General features: G+C 44.0%; 1 protein-coding gene across 1 annotated transcript in view; it reads right to left on the bottom strand.

Annotated features, from left to right (window-relative positions):
- The window catches only part of radil (Ras association and DIL domains), a gene marked incomplete at both ends in the record, with an annotated part of 58349 nt that overhangs the window by 1521 nt on the left and 38884 nt on the right, over positions 1-17944 (bottom strand). The window contains 5 exons of the mRNA XM_080722472.1: positions 5291-5430; positions 6370-6512; positions 10311-10785; positions 13126-13367; positions 15274-15424. Coding sequence (XP_080578598.1) covers positions 5291-5430; positions 6370-6512; positions 10311-10785; positions 13126-13367; positions 15274-15424 — 1151 coding nt within the window. The remainder of the gene's footprint in view (positions 1-5290; positions 5431-6369; positions 6513-10310; positions 10786-13125; positions 13368-15273; positions 15425-17944) is intronic.

Raw genomic sequence — 17944 nt, 5'->3', positions numbered from 1 at the left:
TCCGCAACCGTTGCCCCGATCCATGCCAGATTTTGCACACACACTCCTTACCTGCCAAACTAAAACCTCCAAGGACCCCCGGGTCCCCAGATGTAAAAAATTTCCAAATGTGCAAAAATGACCAAATGACCACCCCAACGGGGCTGCTCACGGGGAATTCCCGGGGACCACCGACTCCTTGTGCTCCAGAACGGATGCAAAAGTGGTGGCGCCCCCAGTGGAGGACCCCCTGCCACTGCAGCGCACATAAAATGCCGTAACTTGGGCAAGGAGCGACCGGGAGAGCCGGGGCCGGTACCTATTCGTCCGCCTCGGCGGCGCGGAGACCCCACCCCTCATTTCTCACATGGCCCTCTTCTAGCGCCACCTTCAGGCCGATTTTTGAAAGCACATTTTTGGACACTGCTCCTCCAATTTTTGCCCTAAAATCACGCAAATCGCTACACAGTATGTCTACACTCATGTCATCAACATGGATCCGTCCACATTTTTTGGGGACACTGCTCCCTACTCTTTGTGTATACATGTGACCTACGGTCGCTTATCTCCCGATTAGGGAGTCTTACTGGTACTTTAGCTATTGAAAAATAGCAGATATACAAGCTCACCACCGAGTGCCGCGCTGCGAGCTTGTAGATCTGCTATTTTTGAAAAGTCGTGAAAATGTGTGCAAATCTTTGTATATATGTATTTTTAAGCGAACATTTATAACTCAAATTTTGCTTCGGGGGGGGGGGGGGGGTCCCTGGAACGAAATATTTTGAGATGGGGGTCCGTGGCGTATCATTTTGGGGGTCCTTCACATGAAAAGGTTTGAGCTCCACTGACATCGAAACATAGATTTTTCAAAAAAACCTTAGAAGGATTTGAAATATTCAAAAATAGCAGATCTACAAGCTCGCAGCGCGGCACTCGGTGCCGCGCTGTGAGCTTGTATATCTGCTATTTTTCAATAGTTAAAGCACAGGGGCCCCACAGTGAATCCTTGTACCCGGGGCCCAGAATCTGGTGCGACACCCCTGATTAGTTGTTACGTTCCAAGTAGGTTTGTCTAGGATTATGTGTATTCCTCCCTGTATCTCCTTCCCTCTATCATACTCTCAGGTCTGAAGTCACCACCTCATCAGCTGTCAATCAAACCATTACCTGGCCCCACCCCCATCCAATCATCACCACCTGCTGCCTATAAAAGGCTGGGCCCCACCTCAGCTTAGTCTCTCCATTTCACCTGTTTTTAGCCTCCTGTGTAGTCTTGTGTTTTTGTAAATTAGAGTTATTTATCCTACTCATGTAAATTCTGTGATATTTGCTTTGCCTTGGGACAGGGAAAGACAGAGGCCTCTATACACAGGCACCACATAGGTAGAACATTGTTAAGCACACTAGGTAAGGGGTGTTTGCCAGTTATGTATCTTGAACATTGTTTTAGTTAGAGTAGTAGGGTGGCAGGCTTTTGTTTCACTAGTTACTTGTTAGTTAGTTTCACCTGGCTGCTTCTTTTTATTTTGGCAACATCCCAGTCCCCTTGTAGTGGCTTGTTCTTTTTTCTTTATGATATGCTTGTGCATTCATTGTTTCATTTTGTAAAAACAAGAATCCAACCCTGTGTGGTCTCCATCATTTGCACCTTTTATGCTCAGCAGCCCGGCATTTAAAACTTGTATATTTTTGTTACCACCCTATCCCAAGACCCAAAAGGGTTTTGTAACATAGTAGACAACTTTTAAAATCCAGTTGTGAATGCCCTAAAGTGACCCTTCAAAGGTTAATGTGCACTTCCTCATCAATGTATGATTATTTGTCTAATTGTTTTCAATTTCTCCTTTCTTTAGTAAAATCCTTCCAACCTTTTGCACAAAGTAGTGCAACGCAAGATGGAGGGTGCCAGATCCCTTTGAGTCACACCCTACCACTACTTCCTGTTCATCCACAGAGCATTGATTCTAGTCATTTTCTCCATTAGATTTCTTTTCACTTTTTTCAACTTCTATTACTTGGGATGGTAAAAAGATGAGGCAGACAAATAAAATGTATTTTGACAAGTAATAAAAGTTGAAAAAGGTGAAAAGAAAGCACTTTAATCTAATGGAGAAAACAAGAATCAATGCTCTGTGGATGAACAGGAAGTAGTGGTAGGGTGTGACTCAAAGGGATCTGGCACCCTCTATCTTGCATTGCACTACTTTGTGCAAAAGGAAAGGAGCTTCTTATTAATTCGGTTCCTACATTGACACAATATTATGAAAATAAGTTATACTACACTGTGTCCTATAAATGAAGTCATGAAATACTTTAGTTTAAACACATATAGCCTAAGAAAGCTATACAATAATACCATAAGTTCTTGTTAGGCTAAATTGTTAACAGCACAGATATCTGTTCTTGTATTTCATTCTTGATTGGTTTGTAATAAATGCATGAAATGGAAGCGGTTGGATTCAATTTACATAATTTGTTATCCATGTGTCAGTAGAATACACAAAACAACAATCCACAAGTATGGGGCTTGTCTAGAATTGATCATTGATTTGAATGATATGCTGCAGTGATGAGTGACAATTGGTATTTTTCTCTAACTATATTCAGCTAATCAAAGAGGAGCTGGTAGGCTGGACAGTTTACTGATATATCTATTGTGAATGTGATAAGAAATAGACTATTGTGTGGGATTTCTAACTTAATATTACATACTGTAAGTGTTTTCTTTTCCTGGTTTAACCATCTATAACCTGAGAAGCACTGTTTGAGAATCTAGTTGACAACATAGCCATATCTTTTATTTAACAGTCCAAAGTGAAAACGGCACTAATGTTCTTGATTTAACATGAACAAAAAACTAATAAAAATAAGGTTGATTTTGTTTATTAAAACTATAGTTTCAATCATCAGAACTAAGAAATGTATATGTCACGGTTTGTTAGAGAAACAGGACGGTCGAGAAACGGAGCACTTGTCGTGCAGCACGGGGCGGAACGGAGCCGCTCGACTGTCCACGACATTGCAAGCGGCGCGCAGGCCAGCGGACCTTGGTCCTGCTCTTCGCCCCCGAGCACCGCAGGTGCGAGTGGCCGCGAAGAGCGGGCCAGGGCCGCGCGAGTTACGAAGCCGTGGTGAATGCAATCGTTATATTTATGCCCAGGCCGTAAGGCCTGGGCAAGCCCACGATAAACGCCCTGTCCAAGTGACTACAATGGAGCTAATGGCTAAGCTAGGCTAGGCTAGTAAATAAAGTCGCAAATAGAGTCGCAAACGAGTGACGTCAGCGCCTTCACTAGTGAATGGCTGTCGTCGCCACCTGGTGGTGATTGGTGTGTGGTGAACGACAAAACAAGCGCTCTTACATAGAACGTCCTGAGTTACCCAAACATCCGGTAACATATATATCCCAAAGAGTGTATGAATTTGACATTAATGACATTACTAACAACCTGTAGACTAAAACAAAACATCTCTCTTTTTGCTTTCAAAGAAAGTGTAAATCTGGGTGCAGGTAAAAAAGTTCTGATAGATGGCTTTAAACAATAACCTAAATCTCAGTTGAACCCTGATCATCAGAGTCATTCTGTCAGAGGTAGAGGTGTTTGCTGTCGATGTTCACCTCCTGAACTGTCACCTCTTTCTTCAACCTTAAATGCAACCTCCAAAATCAAATTAGTGTGAAAGGCCTGGTGGCGTAAGAGAAAGGGAGAGGATTCAAAAGCCAAAGGTTGGGGGTTTAATCCTATTCATGGTAAATCGTAATTTTTGGTGTTTTTAAGGCGAGGAGGCTGGAATCAGCCCACCTACTTCCTCATCCTCTCTTTTAGCTCCGGTAGGAGAGGGAGGAGCCTGGAGAGGGCCCACCTCCAGGGGGGAGTGGATTAAGAAATTTACATATTAAGCAAATTTATTTCATGACTCCTTTTTCCTCCACATTAATTTAATTTTGTTGAGGCATTTAATTTATTTATGTTGGGTTTATTCTCCCCATCACCAGTTTGTTTTTTCTTTATTAAAGTTATACCATGTAACTTTTTTTATAAAACAAATCTTAAAATTGTCCTAACTGTTAAATCGCTAAAGTTTTAGAACACCCACTCCGTTATTTTCAGCTTCTGAAGCCTTCTCTTTATATGTTTTCTTCTTAGCAGTGACAGGGGCGGGATTTCCCGGCAAAATGACGTAATCTGCATCATCTGTATACGTTGTGTATACGTTGGCCAATCACATCGCAGATCATACACACATGATACACTACCGGCCAATAACCGACTCTTCAGGAAGTAGCTTCCCTCAGCAACCAGTGTTTACGATGGTGAAGGATTCTTAACCTCTTATTCCCCAAATCCTGCTCAGAAAATTACGTTCTACCACTCCATGGATTCGTATCGGTTGCGGTGGTTTGCGGCGCCGCTCCGGTGGTCCACGGCGGTGGTCCGCGGTGACTCCGGGCGAAAAACGGACGAAAAAAGCAATACCGCGACTGACCACTAGTTTAGCAACTTACACAGTATAGCTTTAAGCCATTTATGTCATTCTTAGGTTTTGTAGTAACACACCATCATTTTGCTTTCAAAGTTGTTTCAATTTTGTCGTTTTTTGTTTGGTTTTAGTTGGTTCTTGGTTTTGTTTGAGTTTTGAACCCATGACCTTCAGTTTAAAAGCCCTAGATTTATCTATTGAGCCACACAGGCTATGGAGGTACATAATACGTAAAAGGCCCCATCGAAAAACACAGATTAAATGACATCATTGTGTCATTCAAAGTTATGTTGACATGGCACACAGACTATCTAGAAAATAAAAACATGGCACTTGATTTCAAAAAGGTAGCTGACCCCTGCTTTAGTGTGACGCTGTAGTATGATAGTGGGTCATTAATTTATGACCAAAAAAACAAAAAGTTAAAATGAGGATATAAGTGGTCTATGCCCCCGACAGCATCGATATCCAAAGCGCTCCTCCGTTCATAAATCGTCACTGTGGGGCAGAAACCTCGTATCTCCAAGTTTCAAGTTTGTACGTTCTTTTTCACCAAGCAAAGCCCTGATTCATCACACAAGGCTGTCGCACAAAAGTAGTGAAAACAGCCGATCTACAAGCACACAACGCCTCGCGGTGCGAGGCGTTGTGTGCTTGTAGATCTCCTGTTTTCACTAGTTTAGTTCATTTTTAAAATGATAAATACAAAACGAACGGTCTTGGACATACAAGGTTTCCACCCGACAACGAAATGCTTCCTGTGTGAGGACACTTATCCAATGCCCCCTCTGTCCGTGTCACCTCTGTCCATGTCCCCTGCCTCCCTTACCTCTGGTAGTCGGCTCCGATCAGGCTGGTGCCGTTGACGGCCAGGATGCGGTCTCCGATCCTCAGGCGCCCGTCGGAGGCAGCAGGCCCGTCGGGAATCAGAGTCCGGATGTAGATGCCGGGAGCGTTGAGTGGGGTGTGCTGTGAGAGGCACAAGTGTTAGGATGTGTTGGTGTGTGTGTGTGTGTGTGTGTGTGTGTGTGTGTGTGTGTGTGTGTGTGTGTGTGTGTGTGTGTGTGTGTGTGTGTGTGTGCGCGTGTGCGACTGTGCGTGCGTGCGTTCCGTAACCAGTAACCACCATTCAAGTAGCCAGCTTGTATACTGTGCAAAAAGACCAAAGTTTTGGCCGAAGCCAACTACTATTTATTATCAAGCATTAGGTTTTCATTTGGACGTACTAGATAGAAATTTGCCATACTAAATAATATGTTAGTATTTGATTTCGGACGCAGAGGCCTTGCCCTAAAAAAAGAAATCATACTATTTAGCAGGCAAAATTACTTCTTTAGGATGTCCGAAGTGAGAAAAATAGTTTTAAATCATAATCTTGCCTACCCCATTTTGTCACTGACCCATGTATATGTATATGGTTAGTTTTCAGGATTCAAATTCAAAAACAGCAAAAGTAGCAGATCTACAAGCTCAAAACGGGGGGCGCTCTCCATTCCGACATGTCGCCACTCCGACATTGACTTCTTATTGTCGGAGTGGGAACACTAACATAGAGTTTAGGTTGGGTTAGGGTTAGTGTCGGAATGGAGACATGTCGGAATGGAGACTGTACCTTTTCCTATGCAAACTTCTAATAAAGTCTTCAATCAATCAATCAATCAAAGACATGCAACCGCTCAAAGCGCGACGCTTTGTGCCGAGTTTGGAGCTTGCGGATCTGCTGCTTTTGATGCTTTTGTGTGACGCTGTAGTACAATCAAATAGGGCATTCATTTACGAAGAAACTAAAAGTTAGAATATGGAGGTACGCGGTTTCTGCCAGACATCAACGATATGTATGTACAGTATGTATGCATGTATGCATGTATGTGTGTGTGCGTGCGTGCGTGCGTGCGTGCGTCCACTCACCAGGCCGTCTATGAGTCCCATGCCCAGTCCATAGGGTCCCTTGTCCAGTTCCACTACAAACACCACACACAAGTCATCAGGGAGGGGAGGGGCGCCAGGGGAGGGGACAGGGAAAGGAAAGTCACACCCACCACTAACACACCCTGCAGAGGAACGCACACAGACACACACACGCCAACACACACACAAACACACACCAACACACACGCACACCAACACACAAACAAACAAAGGGTCTCGCTATAGGGTCGGACAAATGCACAACACCTACAGGATGTCGCTGTACCCTAAAGCAGTGGTTCTCAACCTTTTCAGGCCGCGACCCCCAAAATAATCACATTTTAACTGGGGACCCCCCCACCCTACAAGTACTAAGAGTTACATTTTGTATAACACGGTTCTATTGTGAAAAGAGCAGATCTATCGCCTCGCAACGCGAGGCGTTGTGAGCATTTTTTTCTTCCTCTAATATTTGAAATTATCAATTTCTTCCTCTAATATTTGACAATTTGGCCAATGTTTCATTTGTCATTTTAGATGTATTAAAAAGTCCTTAAATTGTCAATTTAGAAATGTGTAAATACCCTCTTTAGACTTGAACTTTATGTTGGTTTGCTTAATGTTGAGTGAGAAAACAATGTTGCACATTAAGTTAATCATCTGGGGACCCCCCAAAATAATTTGGGGACCCCCCTGGGGGTCCCGACCCACAGGTTGAGAACCACTGCCCTAAAGGTAGGGTAAGTGATATTTATTTGGTTGAAACAAAACGTTTTTTTAAAGCTCTATATACTGATAGTAATTATTGCTATATAGAGTGTTTGTTCTGTTACAGGGGTCTCCATGTGTCTCCGGCTCTTTAATAAACACAAAATACCTTTTCAGGTGGGTGACAAACTTTCAGCCAATCAGGAGAGAGTGCCCATTTATCAGCTTCATTTGTACAGTGTATCAGTTCCAATTTTGTCGACTAATTTCTTTGTGTCAACACTTCCAATTTCACACTAATTGGTATCCTGGCCTGAAAATGCCTTTTCTGTGTAAAAACACAGCAGCAATATTTGTGAACTGTTGCGACAAAAGAAGGCTAGAAACAACCACCCTAAGAACTAATAAACCATGGATTGACATCTAGACCTACTGCACATACAGTATGAAACAGAGCTGCTACCTTTAAATGCATTTTGAGAAAAAACAATGCTGTTATTTGTTCCAAAAGCTTAATGCGACATAGCTCTGTTTACACAATGCTGTACCCCCTCCCAATGTATATATGTTCCCCATTTTCAACTGTTTTTATTTTATTTGTGACACTTACTTTGGCAATGTAAACGTATGTTTTCTCATGCCAATAAAGCTCCTTTGAATTGAATTCAATTCAATTCAATTGTTAAAAAAAAGAAGAAAAGAGCTGGAGAGACATGCATTCTCTTGTTACACTCTCAGAATCAGAATAGCTATTTAACACTTGTTTTAACCAATGAAATAACTTACCCTACCTTTAATTTATTAATTAATTAAAAAGGTGAAATATGGAGATATGGTTTCTGCACGACATCGACGTGAGGAATCACGAGGACATGTGGAGGGCTACAGACAGACAGACACAACTACAGACAGCTAACAGACACAACTACTGACAGCTAACAGACACAACTACTGACAGCTAACAGACACAACTACTGACAGCTAACAGACACAACTACTGACAGCTAACAGACAGACAGAGAACCAACACAAACACTTTTCATGTTAACCGTCCATACTACCATATCGTCGTTGTCGGGTGGAAATCTCGTATGTCCAAAACCGTTTGTCTTGTATTTATCATTTTTTTAAATGATTTAAACTAGCGAAAACAGCCGATCTACAAGCACACAACGCCTCGCACCGCGAGGCGTTGTGTGCTTGTAGATCAGCTGTTTTCACTACTTTTGTGCAATGGCCTTGTGTGATGAAGCAGTGCATTACTTCGCGAAAAAAAGAGGTTTCTGCCTGACAACAACGATATAGGGATGGGACGATATGAACATTTCATGTCACGAGTATTGTGACCAAAGAAAAATTAGATTTATGATATTATCACGATAATCAAAAATATCCCCAACATCCATTATCCTGGGGCGGAACATTTGCCAAAAAATTGCAGATCTACAATTTTTTGTGCAGAGCCCCCCTGTGTGTGTATAAAATATAGGAACATATTTCAAAAGCGATATGTGTGAGGAGTGTTTTCTGATTTGAACATTACGTTTTGTGAAATGTTGTGTTCTTCCCTTTCAGATCCCAGTCTAACCAGCAGATGTCACACTCACTACAGTAACCTACACATCTCAAAGCACAGAGAGTACTGTTCACACCCGGTCATATCAACACTGTCAGGCACAAATAAAACACACTTAAAAACACAATCTATATGTGTTTTATGTGTTTCCCCCATAAAATGTATGCACTATTTCATGTGAGCTTGTAGATTGGCAATTTGGGCTCTTTACTTATTTGAAAAACTGTATGTATAAATATTTAACCAATGAAAAGTATTACACAACTGACTAAATCGACTTTACAGAAGAAAAAACAAGCCCAAAGTCACATATCGTCTAAAAAACTGTTACTTTTCAGGATTCAAATTCAAAAGTAGCAAAAGTAGCTGATCTACAAGCTCGAAACGTTTTGAGCCTTGTCACGAAATCACATACTAAACAAACAATTTAGTATGCCACATTATGTTTTAGTTATGTCTGAAGTAAAAAAAAAAAAGATTTCTAGATAATAATCCTCTCCATTTTATCATCAACTCTAGTATATTGTCTCTATGCCTCATATATGTCCAAGACCAAGACTGTTACTTTTTCAAATGCAAAATCAAAAGTGCTGTAGCAGATCCACAAGCTTGAATCGTGGCGTGTTGTGGTTCTGTAGTATGATCAAGTAGTAGTTGTGGTTCTGTAGTATGATCAAGTAGTAGTTGTGGTTCTGTAGTATGATCAAGTAGTAGTTGTGGTTCTGTAGTATGATCAAGTAGTAGTTGTGGTTCTGTAGTATGATCAAGTAGTAGTTGTGGTTCTGTAGTATGATCAAGTAGTAGTTGTGGTTCTGTAGTATGATCAAGTAGTAGTTGTGGTTCTGTAGTATGATCAAGTAGTAGTTGTGGTTCTGTAGTATGATCAAGTAGTAGTTGTGGTTCTGTAGTATGATCAAGTAGTAGTTGTGGTTCTGTAGTATGATCAAGTAGTAGTTGTGGTTCTGTAGTATGATCAAGTAGTAGTTGTGGTTCTGTAGTATGATCAAGTAGTAGTTGTGGTTCTGTAGTATGATCAAGTATGATCAAGTAGTCTAAGTTGGATATGGAGATGAGAGGTTTCTGCCCGACAACAGCGACATAACTAGGGCTGTCACGATTATGACATCTTACATGACAATTAACTGTCGCTCAAATAATTGCGATTAGCGATTTATTTGTGTATTTGTCATTGACAATTACATATTTGACAACTTTATACTTAAAAAAAGACCATTGACAGTGGAAATATATAAGCTTTAGAACACGCCGCACGCGTTGTGAGCTTGTAGATCTGCTACTAATGTAAATCTCCACTACCTTTTGAAAGTGTTATGTTTTCTTTCAATATTTGTTGGGGCGTTATTTCGTCTTTCTCTGGTGTTGTTGGTGTTACTTCCATGATGTTTTCAAATGTTTTCTTAAACTATACACACACAACAACAATATGCCGCTCGAATGACTGTCTGTGCTAGTGTGCTTCTGTTATGTTTACAATGGGACTACAGTTCAGTACTGTACTTCTGTTAATCGCTGGTCGGGAGGTGTAGTTCCAGACTCTATATAGCATTCAGAGATTGTGGAATAGTTGTTTGGCTACGCGAGACTACCCTGGACATAACAAGCGCACATAATGAACGCGTGGGGCTCTCCTGCTCACCTTCCAGGCCGTTGCTGATCAGCCCGTTGGTCTTCTTCACCTCCGCCATGGTCCTGCCGCAGCCGTTCATCTGCGGGGCGTGGCCCAAGATGACGCCGCCGCCGCCGCCCCCCTCGGGGTACAGGGGGGTGTTTGGGGGCGTCAGGAGGCAGGAGGAGGGGTCCGGGGGGGCTTGGGGGAGGTTGTTGTTGATGCTGTTGGCCTGCTGCTGGGTGCTGCGGGGGTGCTGGGGGTGCTGGGGGTGCTGCTGCTGGTGGACCAAGGTTCCGTTCCTCCTGAGGCTGCTGCAGTGCGTCTGGGCGGGCGGGGGTCTGTCTCTGTCTCTGTCTCTGTCTCTGTCTCTGTCTCTGTCCCACCCTCGGTCGTCCCCCCCGCTGCCACCACTGCTCTCGGGGACCACCCCGTCGTCCACCCCGTGGTGGTCCCCGCCTCCTCCGGAGCGAGGACTGCTGTGGCTTGGGGGCAGCAGCTCCCGCTGTGGTGGGGTGGGGTGGGTGGGTGGTTGGGTGGATGTATTGGGTGGGTGGATGGATGTATTGGGTGGGTGGGTGGGTGGATTGGGTGGGTGGGTGGGTGGGTGTATGGAGGAGTGGATGGTGGGGTAGGGTAGGAGGGGAAGCGACCACAACAAGTCAATCAAAGCTGAAGACGAGAAAACGAGGTGAAGGCACATGACGGACAGCAACAACAGTGTGTGCTTGTGGATTTTAAGTATTGTGTATCATTATTTTATGCTTTAACTATTTTTGAAAAATCGTGAACATTCGAATTTTGACCCGATTCTATAAGTGTCTTTTGAATCCTTCTAAGATTTTTTTGAAAAATGGACTCCCATCTCAAAATATTAAGTTCCAGGGACCACCCAGAAGCAAAATTTGAGTTACAAACGTTTGCTTTGAAAATACATATATTCAAAGATTGCACACATGTTCACAACTTTTTCAAAAATAGCAGATCTACAAGCTCGCAGCGCGGCACTCGGTGCAGCGCAGTGAGCTTGTATATCTGCTATTTTTCACTGGTTAAAGCATTCAATAATTCTAGGAAAGAAGTGTGAGTGTGTTAGTGTTACTTAATGCCAGAGTTTCTGTGTACACATTTTAGACCAGAAAACACCACTACAGATATTGTCCGGGTTTCCCCAAAGTGATTTTAGCCCATCGTAGCTCACGCATGGTCGTAGAGACCAAGCCCCGACCGTCATGTTCCCATGTTTGCATGGGTTCGGGCAGAGAGACTTATTTAGCCCCCTACAATTACACCAACATTCAGATTTCACAAACAAAATGCTTCATAAAGTCTCACACCTGTCTAAATACGTTACGGCATTCTATAAGCCTTTTTATCCGATCGCTGTCTGTTTATCTCAATGGGGGTTGGTGTGCATGGGGAACGCCAGGAAATACATGGGAAAACAGAAAGCGATTGGATAAAAATCTTCTTATTAAAGAACACGGAGGATACGGGTAATTATAGAAAGCTGTACTGTATTTAGACAGGCGTGAGACTTTATTAAGCACTTTGTTTGTGAAATCTGAATGATGGTGTGGTTTTAGAGGGCTAATTAAGTTGCTCCGAACCCATGTAAACACAGGAACATGACGGTCGGGGTTTGGTCGTGAACAACGATGGGCTAAAATCGCTTTGGGAAACCCGGCCAATTATTGCTGCAGAGCAGAGTCACTCTGTAGGCCTTCAGGTATCATCTCTGTCGGGTAGAAAGCTCATATTATGTACAAAACTGTTACTTTTCAGGAGTCAAATTCAAAAATAACAAAAGTAGTAGATCTACAAGCTCAACGCAGTGGGGATCTGCTACTTTTGATGCTTTTGTGTGACGCTGTAGTGTGAATAAGTAGGGCTTTCGTTTACGGGGAAAAAACACAACATGTTTCAATATGGAGATGGTTTCTGCCCCACAGCAACGATATAGATAGAGAGCACCGGTGTGTGTGTGTGTGTGTGTGTGTGTGTGTGTGTGTGTGTGTGTGTGTGTGTGTGTGTGTGTGTGGTACGAAGGTGCGGTAAGACCAGGGATTACACCCCAGTCGTCCGTTGCCACTAATTAGCCCCAACCTAAAGACTAATCAGATTAAACATGATTTAAACCATGTCTAGGTTCCTGTGTGTGTGTATCTGTGTGTGTCTGTGTGTGTGTGTGTGTGTGTGTGTGTGTGTGTGTGTGTGTGTGTGTGTGTGTGTGTGTGTGTGTGTGTGTTGGCTGCAGTAGAGGGTCTTTGTCTGTTATCTGTGGGATTATGGGGAACTGCACAGGGACCACAGCTGCTGGGGCACCTGACCTAGATTACCTCTTTTTGTGTGTGTGTGCATGCAAGTCAGAGGTTAAAGTTATCAGTCCTGGGGACTGATTTCAGTCTTGAGATTTCTTTAGGGGCTATTTCTGAGATCAGTGTAGACCCGCAAAAATAAAAATAAATAAGTGATGTAAGCGATCTCCAAACAAAAAAGCAGTTATAAATTCAAGATATGAGTATTTGAATTGGCCAGACTAGCGTAGAATACAACAGAACTTCAGAAGATACTTCTATAAAATGAAGCATGGATTTATTTGGCACACACATTCAGTGAAGGCAGTTCAGAACTCCAGGGAAACACCCCAAATATTGGTGTGCGCTGCACATGCCATGTTTCAAAAATCACATATTGGGACATGGTCTGAAAATAAATTTCAGTGTTGGGATTTGTTTGTGCGTCTTGTGTCTGTGCGTGTGTGCGTGCGTGTGCCTGTGCGTGCGCGCATACGTGCGTGTGTTTGCGTGCGTGTGTGTGTGTGTCACTGCGCAGGGTGGCTGACCTGCAGAGCGTCGGGCGTCTGCCAGTCGCCGGCCGTGTTGGTCCCGTTGGAGTGTGTGTGCACGGCGTGCGTGGTGTGCACGGTGGCGTGCGTCTTGGCGCGCAGCCCCCAGAGGTAGTGGCGCACGTACAGCAGCTGCCTGTAGATGCTGTCCTCCACGCACTCGCTGTCCACGTCCACCCTGAAGCCCCCACTGGGCAGCACGATGGGGGGGTGGTTCTCAAAGCTCTCCAGCAGGTCCACTGAACACACACACAGAGGTATGTATTACTATATTTGTGAGGACCATAGACTGTAAAAAAACGAAAAAAATGTCGATCTGCAAACACACCAGGTGTTTTCTCCACCACTGGAAACGAGGGTATCCCGGCCCTGCTTTACGATAATTAAATAAAGGTTGTAATATTGTAGCGTAGAGACAGAGTATCCTCAATGTTCATTTAAATCAGAGCGTGTACTAATGTAACCAAATGTACAGCTCAAGCCCTCCCATGGAATTTTATAAATATTCAACTTTTTTGAGCAATTTTATCCATACACATTAAAACCTGAGTTAAACTGATTGATTGTAATCTTGTAGACACCCCTAAACCCCTTCCCTCACAGTAACCTCTGAATGCCTAATCCCTGACCCTGACCCCCAATGTGCATATCCTCACTGTCGGGCAGAAACCTCATATCGCCAAGTTTCAAATTTGTATGATTTTTTGTAAAGCCTTGCTTCATCATACAAGACTGTCGCACAAAACTAGTGAAAATAGCCGATCTACAAGCACACAACGCCTCGCACCTGTGTGCTTGTAGATAGGCTATTTTCACAAGTCTAAATCTTTTATTTTTTATTTTTTATGATACATACAAAACGGTTTTGGACATAAAAGGTTTCCACCTGACAAAGACAATATTTTCCTAAATGTAAGCCTTTTTAAACCTTCTCTTGCAGGGACCAGTTACACTGTTCTCAAAATGTCCATTTCTCAAAAGACTGTTGAGGTGTGAAGCGGACGGACTCACACACACATGCACAAACACTCTCTCACACACACACACACACACACACACACACACACACACACACACACACACACACACACACACACACACACACACACACACACAAACACACACACGGAAGCTCCTGAATATCAGAGAAGGGTTCCCCTTCCCTCGTCTTCTCTCAGGTATCCCCGCTCATCTCCGAAGGTCCTCCATTATTAATAACGTGAAAATTACGTGTGTTTTCCTCCTCCACACGCATGCAATATAAGCCTTCTTCGACACGTACATGATTACACAAGTGTGATCATGTAAACATGGCGGCGGCTGGCGAGATCACAAACAAATAACACAGCCTGACGTACTTGTTCACGCATGCTTAATAAAGCTATATAACCTATGGTGTAATTACCGCTGATGTTTCTTATTCAACAGTGTCACTGTCATCAGCACAGGCGTGACACGGTGATCCAACCATGAACTGAAACTTAATCCTGAAAGATACAGGCTATAATCCCACTGGAGGTGTACTTTTGTGTCTGCCACTTATTTTGTAACGGCCCAAATGCAGCGTGTGCACGTGCACACTTGCTCACACACACACCAGCGTGCGCACGCGTCACAAATTCTCTCTGTCTCTCTCCTCCCAGCCAGGGGCGTCACACCAGATTCTGGGCCCTGGATACAAGGATTCACTGCGGGCCCCCCATGAATGTTAACTATTGAAAAATAGCAGATATACAAGCTCACAGCGCGGCACCGAGTGCCGCGCTGCGAGCTTGTAGATCTGCTATTTTTGAAAAATCGTGAAAATGTGTGCAAGAAACGTATGTTTCCATTTTCAGTGGCGATCAAACGTTTTCATGTCAAGGACCCCGAAGATGATATGTACCGGTATTTGGCCACGGACCCCCATCTCAAAATATTTTGTTCCAGGGACCCCCCAGAAGCAAAATTTTAGTTACAAATGTTAGCTTAAAAAAATACATATATTCGAAGATTTGCACACATTTTCACGACTATTTTTCAATAGCTAAAGTTACCAGGGCCCCTCCACCTTGGGCCCTAGTAACTCAGTCCCACTTCCCCCCCCCTTGTGACGCCCCTGCTCCCAGCACACACACACACATGGTCATTGTGTCTGGCACACACCTGTCCTGTATATATAGGCTTCGTCCTCGCTGCTGGGCTGCCAAATGGGGACAGGGCCGATCTCTGCAGTGAGCTGGTACTGGCTGAGCAGTCTGTGCAGCTGGACGGGCTTCAGGCTGGGATGTTCACTGCACAGCACCCTCCAACTCCGCTGTAGCGCGCAAGCACGCACGCACGCACACACACACACACACACACACACACACACACACACATACGTATACACACGCACCCACGCACGTACGCACACACAGAGAAGGAGAGAGAAAGAGAGATATGAGTAATGAGAATCAAACTAGAAAAGCGCTCCCCGGAGCAGGTAGGCCAGGTAGGTTATTGTGGGCCAGCAGTGTTCAGAATTAGAATAATATGAAAAATCGGACGGATCCGTCTTGATAACAATAGACTATTTAAGCTTAGTACGGCGAAGGCAGATGACAACGGCAACCGGAAATGATCAACGCTCGATAGATCAACCTGCCGCCGTAGCAGCCGTCTGTACTACACCAGTAGGTCCATTTCCACGTTGCGCCTACTACGCCTGCTGCGTTGACGCATCGCCATGGGAACCAAAGCGTTCTGTGAACGAGATGGGACCCCGTCGCCGACGGCTCTTTGCTTAACAATTTGGACCGCAACGGCGATTGCGTCATAGCAGCCGTAGGCCCGCCTCACGTTGCCGTAGTAGAAACGGGTTCCTTAAATTCCCCACTAATTTGTACCATTTTGCGTGATGTTTGGACAAAATTTCTAAGGAGTAATCGGCAACCTGGTGGCGCTATAATAGGGCAATGTTAAAAGGGTGGCTTTTGTTCCTCAACGTAGTGTGAATGTGCGTGCAAAGTTGCGTCAATTTGTTCCAAGCGGGCCACTCCTGCAAACTTTAGATGTCAATCTTAGCCAATCAGGATGAAATGTGACAGATCAAACAGATGTGTACCGATTTGCGTGACATTTGGATAAAATCTGTGGGAGTACAAAAAAAAAGAAAAAAGAAAGTTGCTGCTGTATATCGTCTCTGTCGGGTGGAAACCTCCTATGTCTTGTCCATAACTGTTTCAGGATTCAAATTCAAAAATAGCTAGCAGATCTACAAGCTTGTGGATATGCTTCTCTGTGACGCTGTAGTATGATCAAGTAGGGCGTTGATTTACGAAAAAACACAGAAAGTCAGGATATGGAGATAAGAGGTTTCTACTCAACAGCAACGATATACAGGTACAGCTAACATAGTCACATTACACATTATGCAGTACATTATACATTATACATTTTGCGAGGAACTTCAATTGGACCTGTTTGTTCAGAAGTCCCTTTCTTGTGGGTACAAACACACACAGCTTGACACACCAAAACAAACAGCGTCCTTAACGTCAAGGGTAAACTGACTTGCCTAATATGCTTTCTTTTGCATACATCAGTAACATTGTTAACTCTAAGGAATGGAGTGGTATTTAGAGAAAGTATCAGTAACTTTCAGTTAACTACTCTCCAGGTACATTATGTCTGGGTGGCAACATTCCCTGCTCATCATCATAACCCACTTTCTGACACACTTTGTTGTGTTCCTTAATTATAATGATGCTGTAGACATACATACATTCCCAACTTTCCCAACAACAACACAGCTCTACGCTGGGCCCAGTTCCACTGGGACTCTTTGAGGAGTACACACAGTACCGGAATGCATGTGGAGAAACATTGTTGTGAGCTTGTAGACCTGACATTTTCCAGCCCATTCTCACCCCCTCTACTTCAATCCCCCAACGCATTCGCAACTCCCTTTCAGCTTCAGCCCTGCGACGCGTTGGGACACTTACAGCGTCTTGTGTTAGACGAGAACGGAGAGTCTTAGAGCGCATACGCCGATATGTGTTTACTGGAATATTTTCCAGTCACGGGGAATCGAACCCAGATCTCAGTTTTAGCAGTCATGAAGCTCTACCGACTGAGCTAAGGAGACGGCTGGGACATTTCATTTTTTTTGTGCTTTTAGCTTTGACAACGTGGAAAATAACGGAACGTAGTCCCTTCTTTGAGCCGCATTCGGACGCGGAAGCAGTCCCCTGGTCAAAATGTACTATTCTGTCCATAACGGCACATAATTCGGTAACGCTGCTGAGTCGGCTCATACGCCGTTCGCACCGATCGCCACGGCGACTCGGTCGCTACCGCTCCCTCGGTGGCGGCTCCCGGGGCTCATGGGACGGCGCGGCTCCGTCGTTTATAGTGGCGTGAACGGTAACGTCGGGTGGCTGGTAAACCCTTCATAGTGGTATCGAACCTCGCTTCGGGAACGACTTTTTTTTTATTTCTTCCTAGACCACTGGCCATACCCAATGCATCCAACACTTGAAACAGTAGCCATACCCAAAGCGTCCCCTCGTCCGACGCAGTACAGCGCGTCAGTTGTCTGACGCTTTGGAGGTGAAAATATGTTGCGATTTTAACAACACAAATCTTGCATGGGGGTCCTTGGCGCAAAATATTTTCAGATGAGGTTTCCGCTGACAAATACATATTAATCTGGGGGTCCTTGACAGCATACCAATAATTACAAGCAACTTTACAGAAAAGAGAAAAGGCCAATGTCGCTTAACACAATCAGTGCCAGCGATTAAACAATTGCCAGGGTTTTTATAGGTCGTATTTCCGAGGCTCTCAATGAACG

This window comes from Nannobrachium achirus (genome assembly GCF_963921795.1).
Source record: "Nannobrachium achirus genome assembly, chromosome: 3".
Lineage (NCBI taxonomy): Eukaryota > Metazoa > Chordata > Actinopteri > Myctophiformes > Myctophidae > Nannobrachium > Nannobrachium achirus.
Note: the sequence above shows the minus strand (reverse complement) of the source record. Positions and strands in the feature narration are given on the sequence as shown.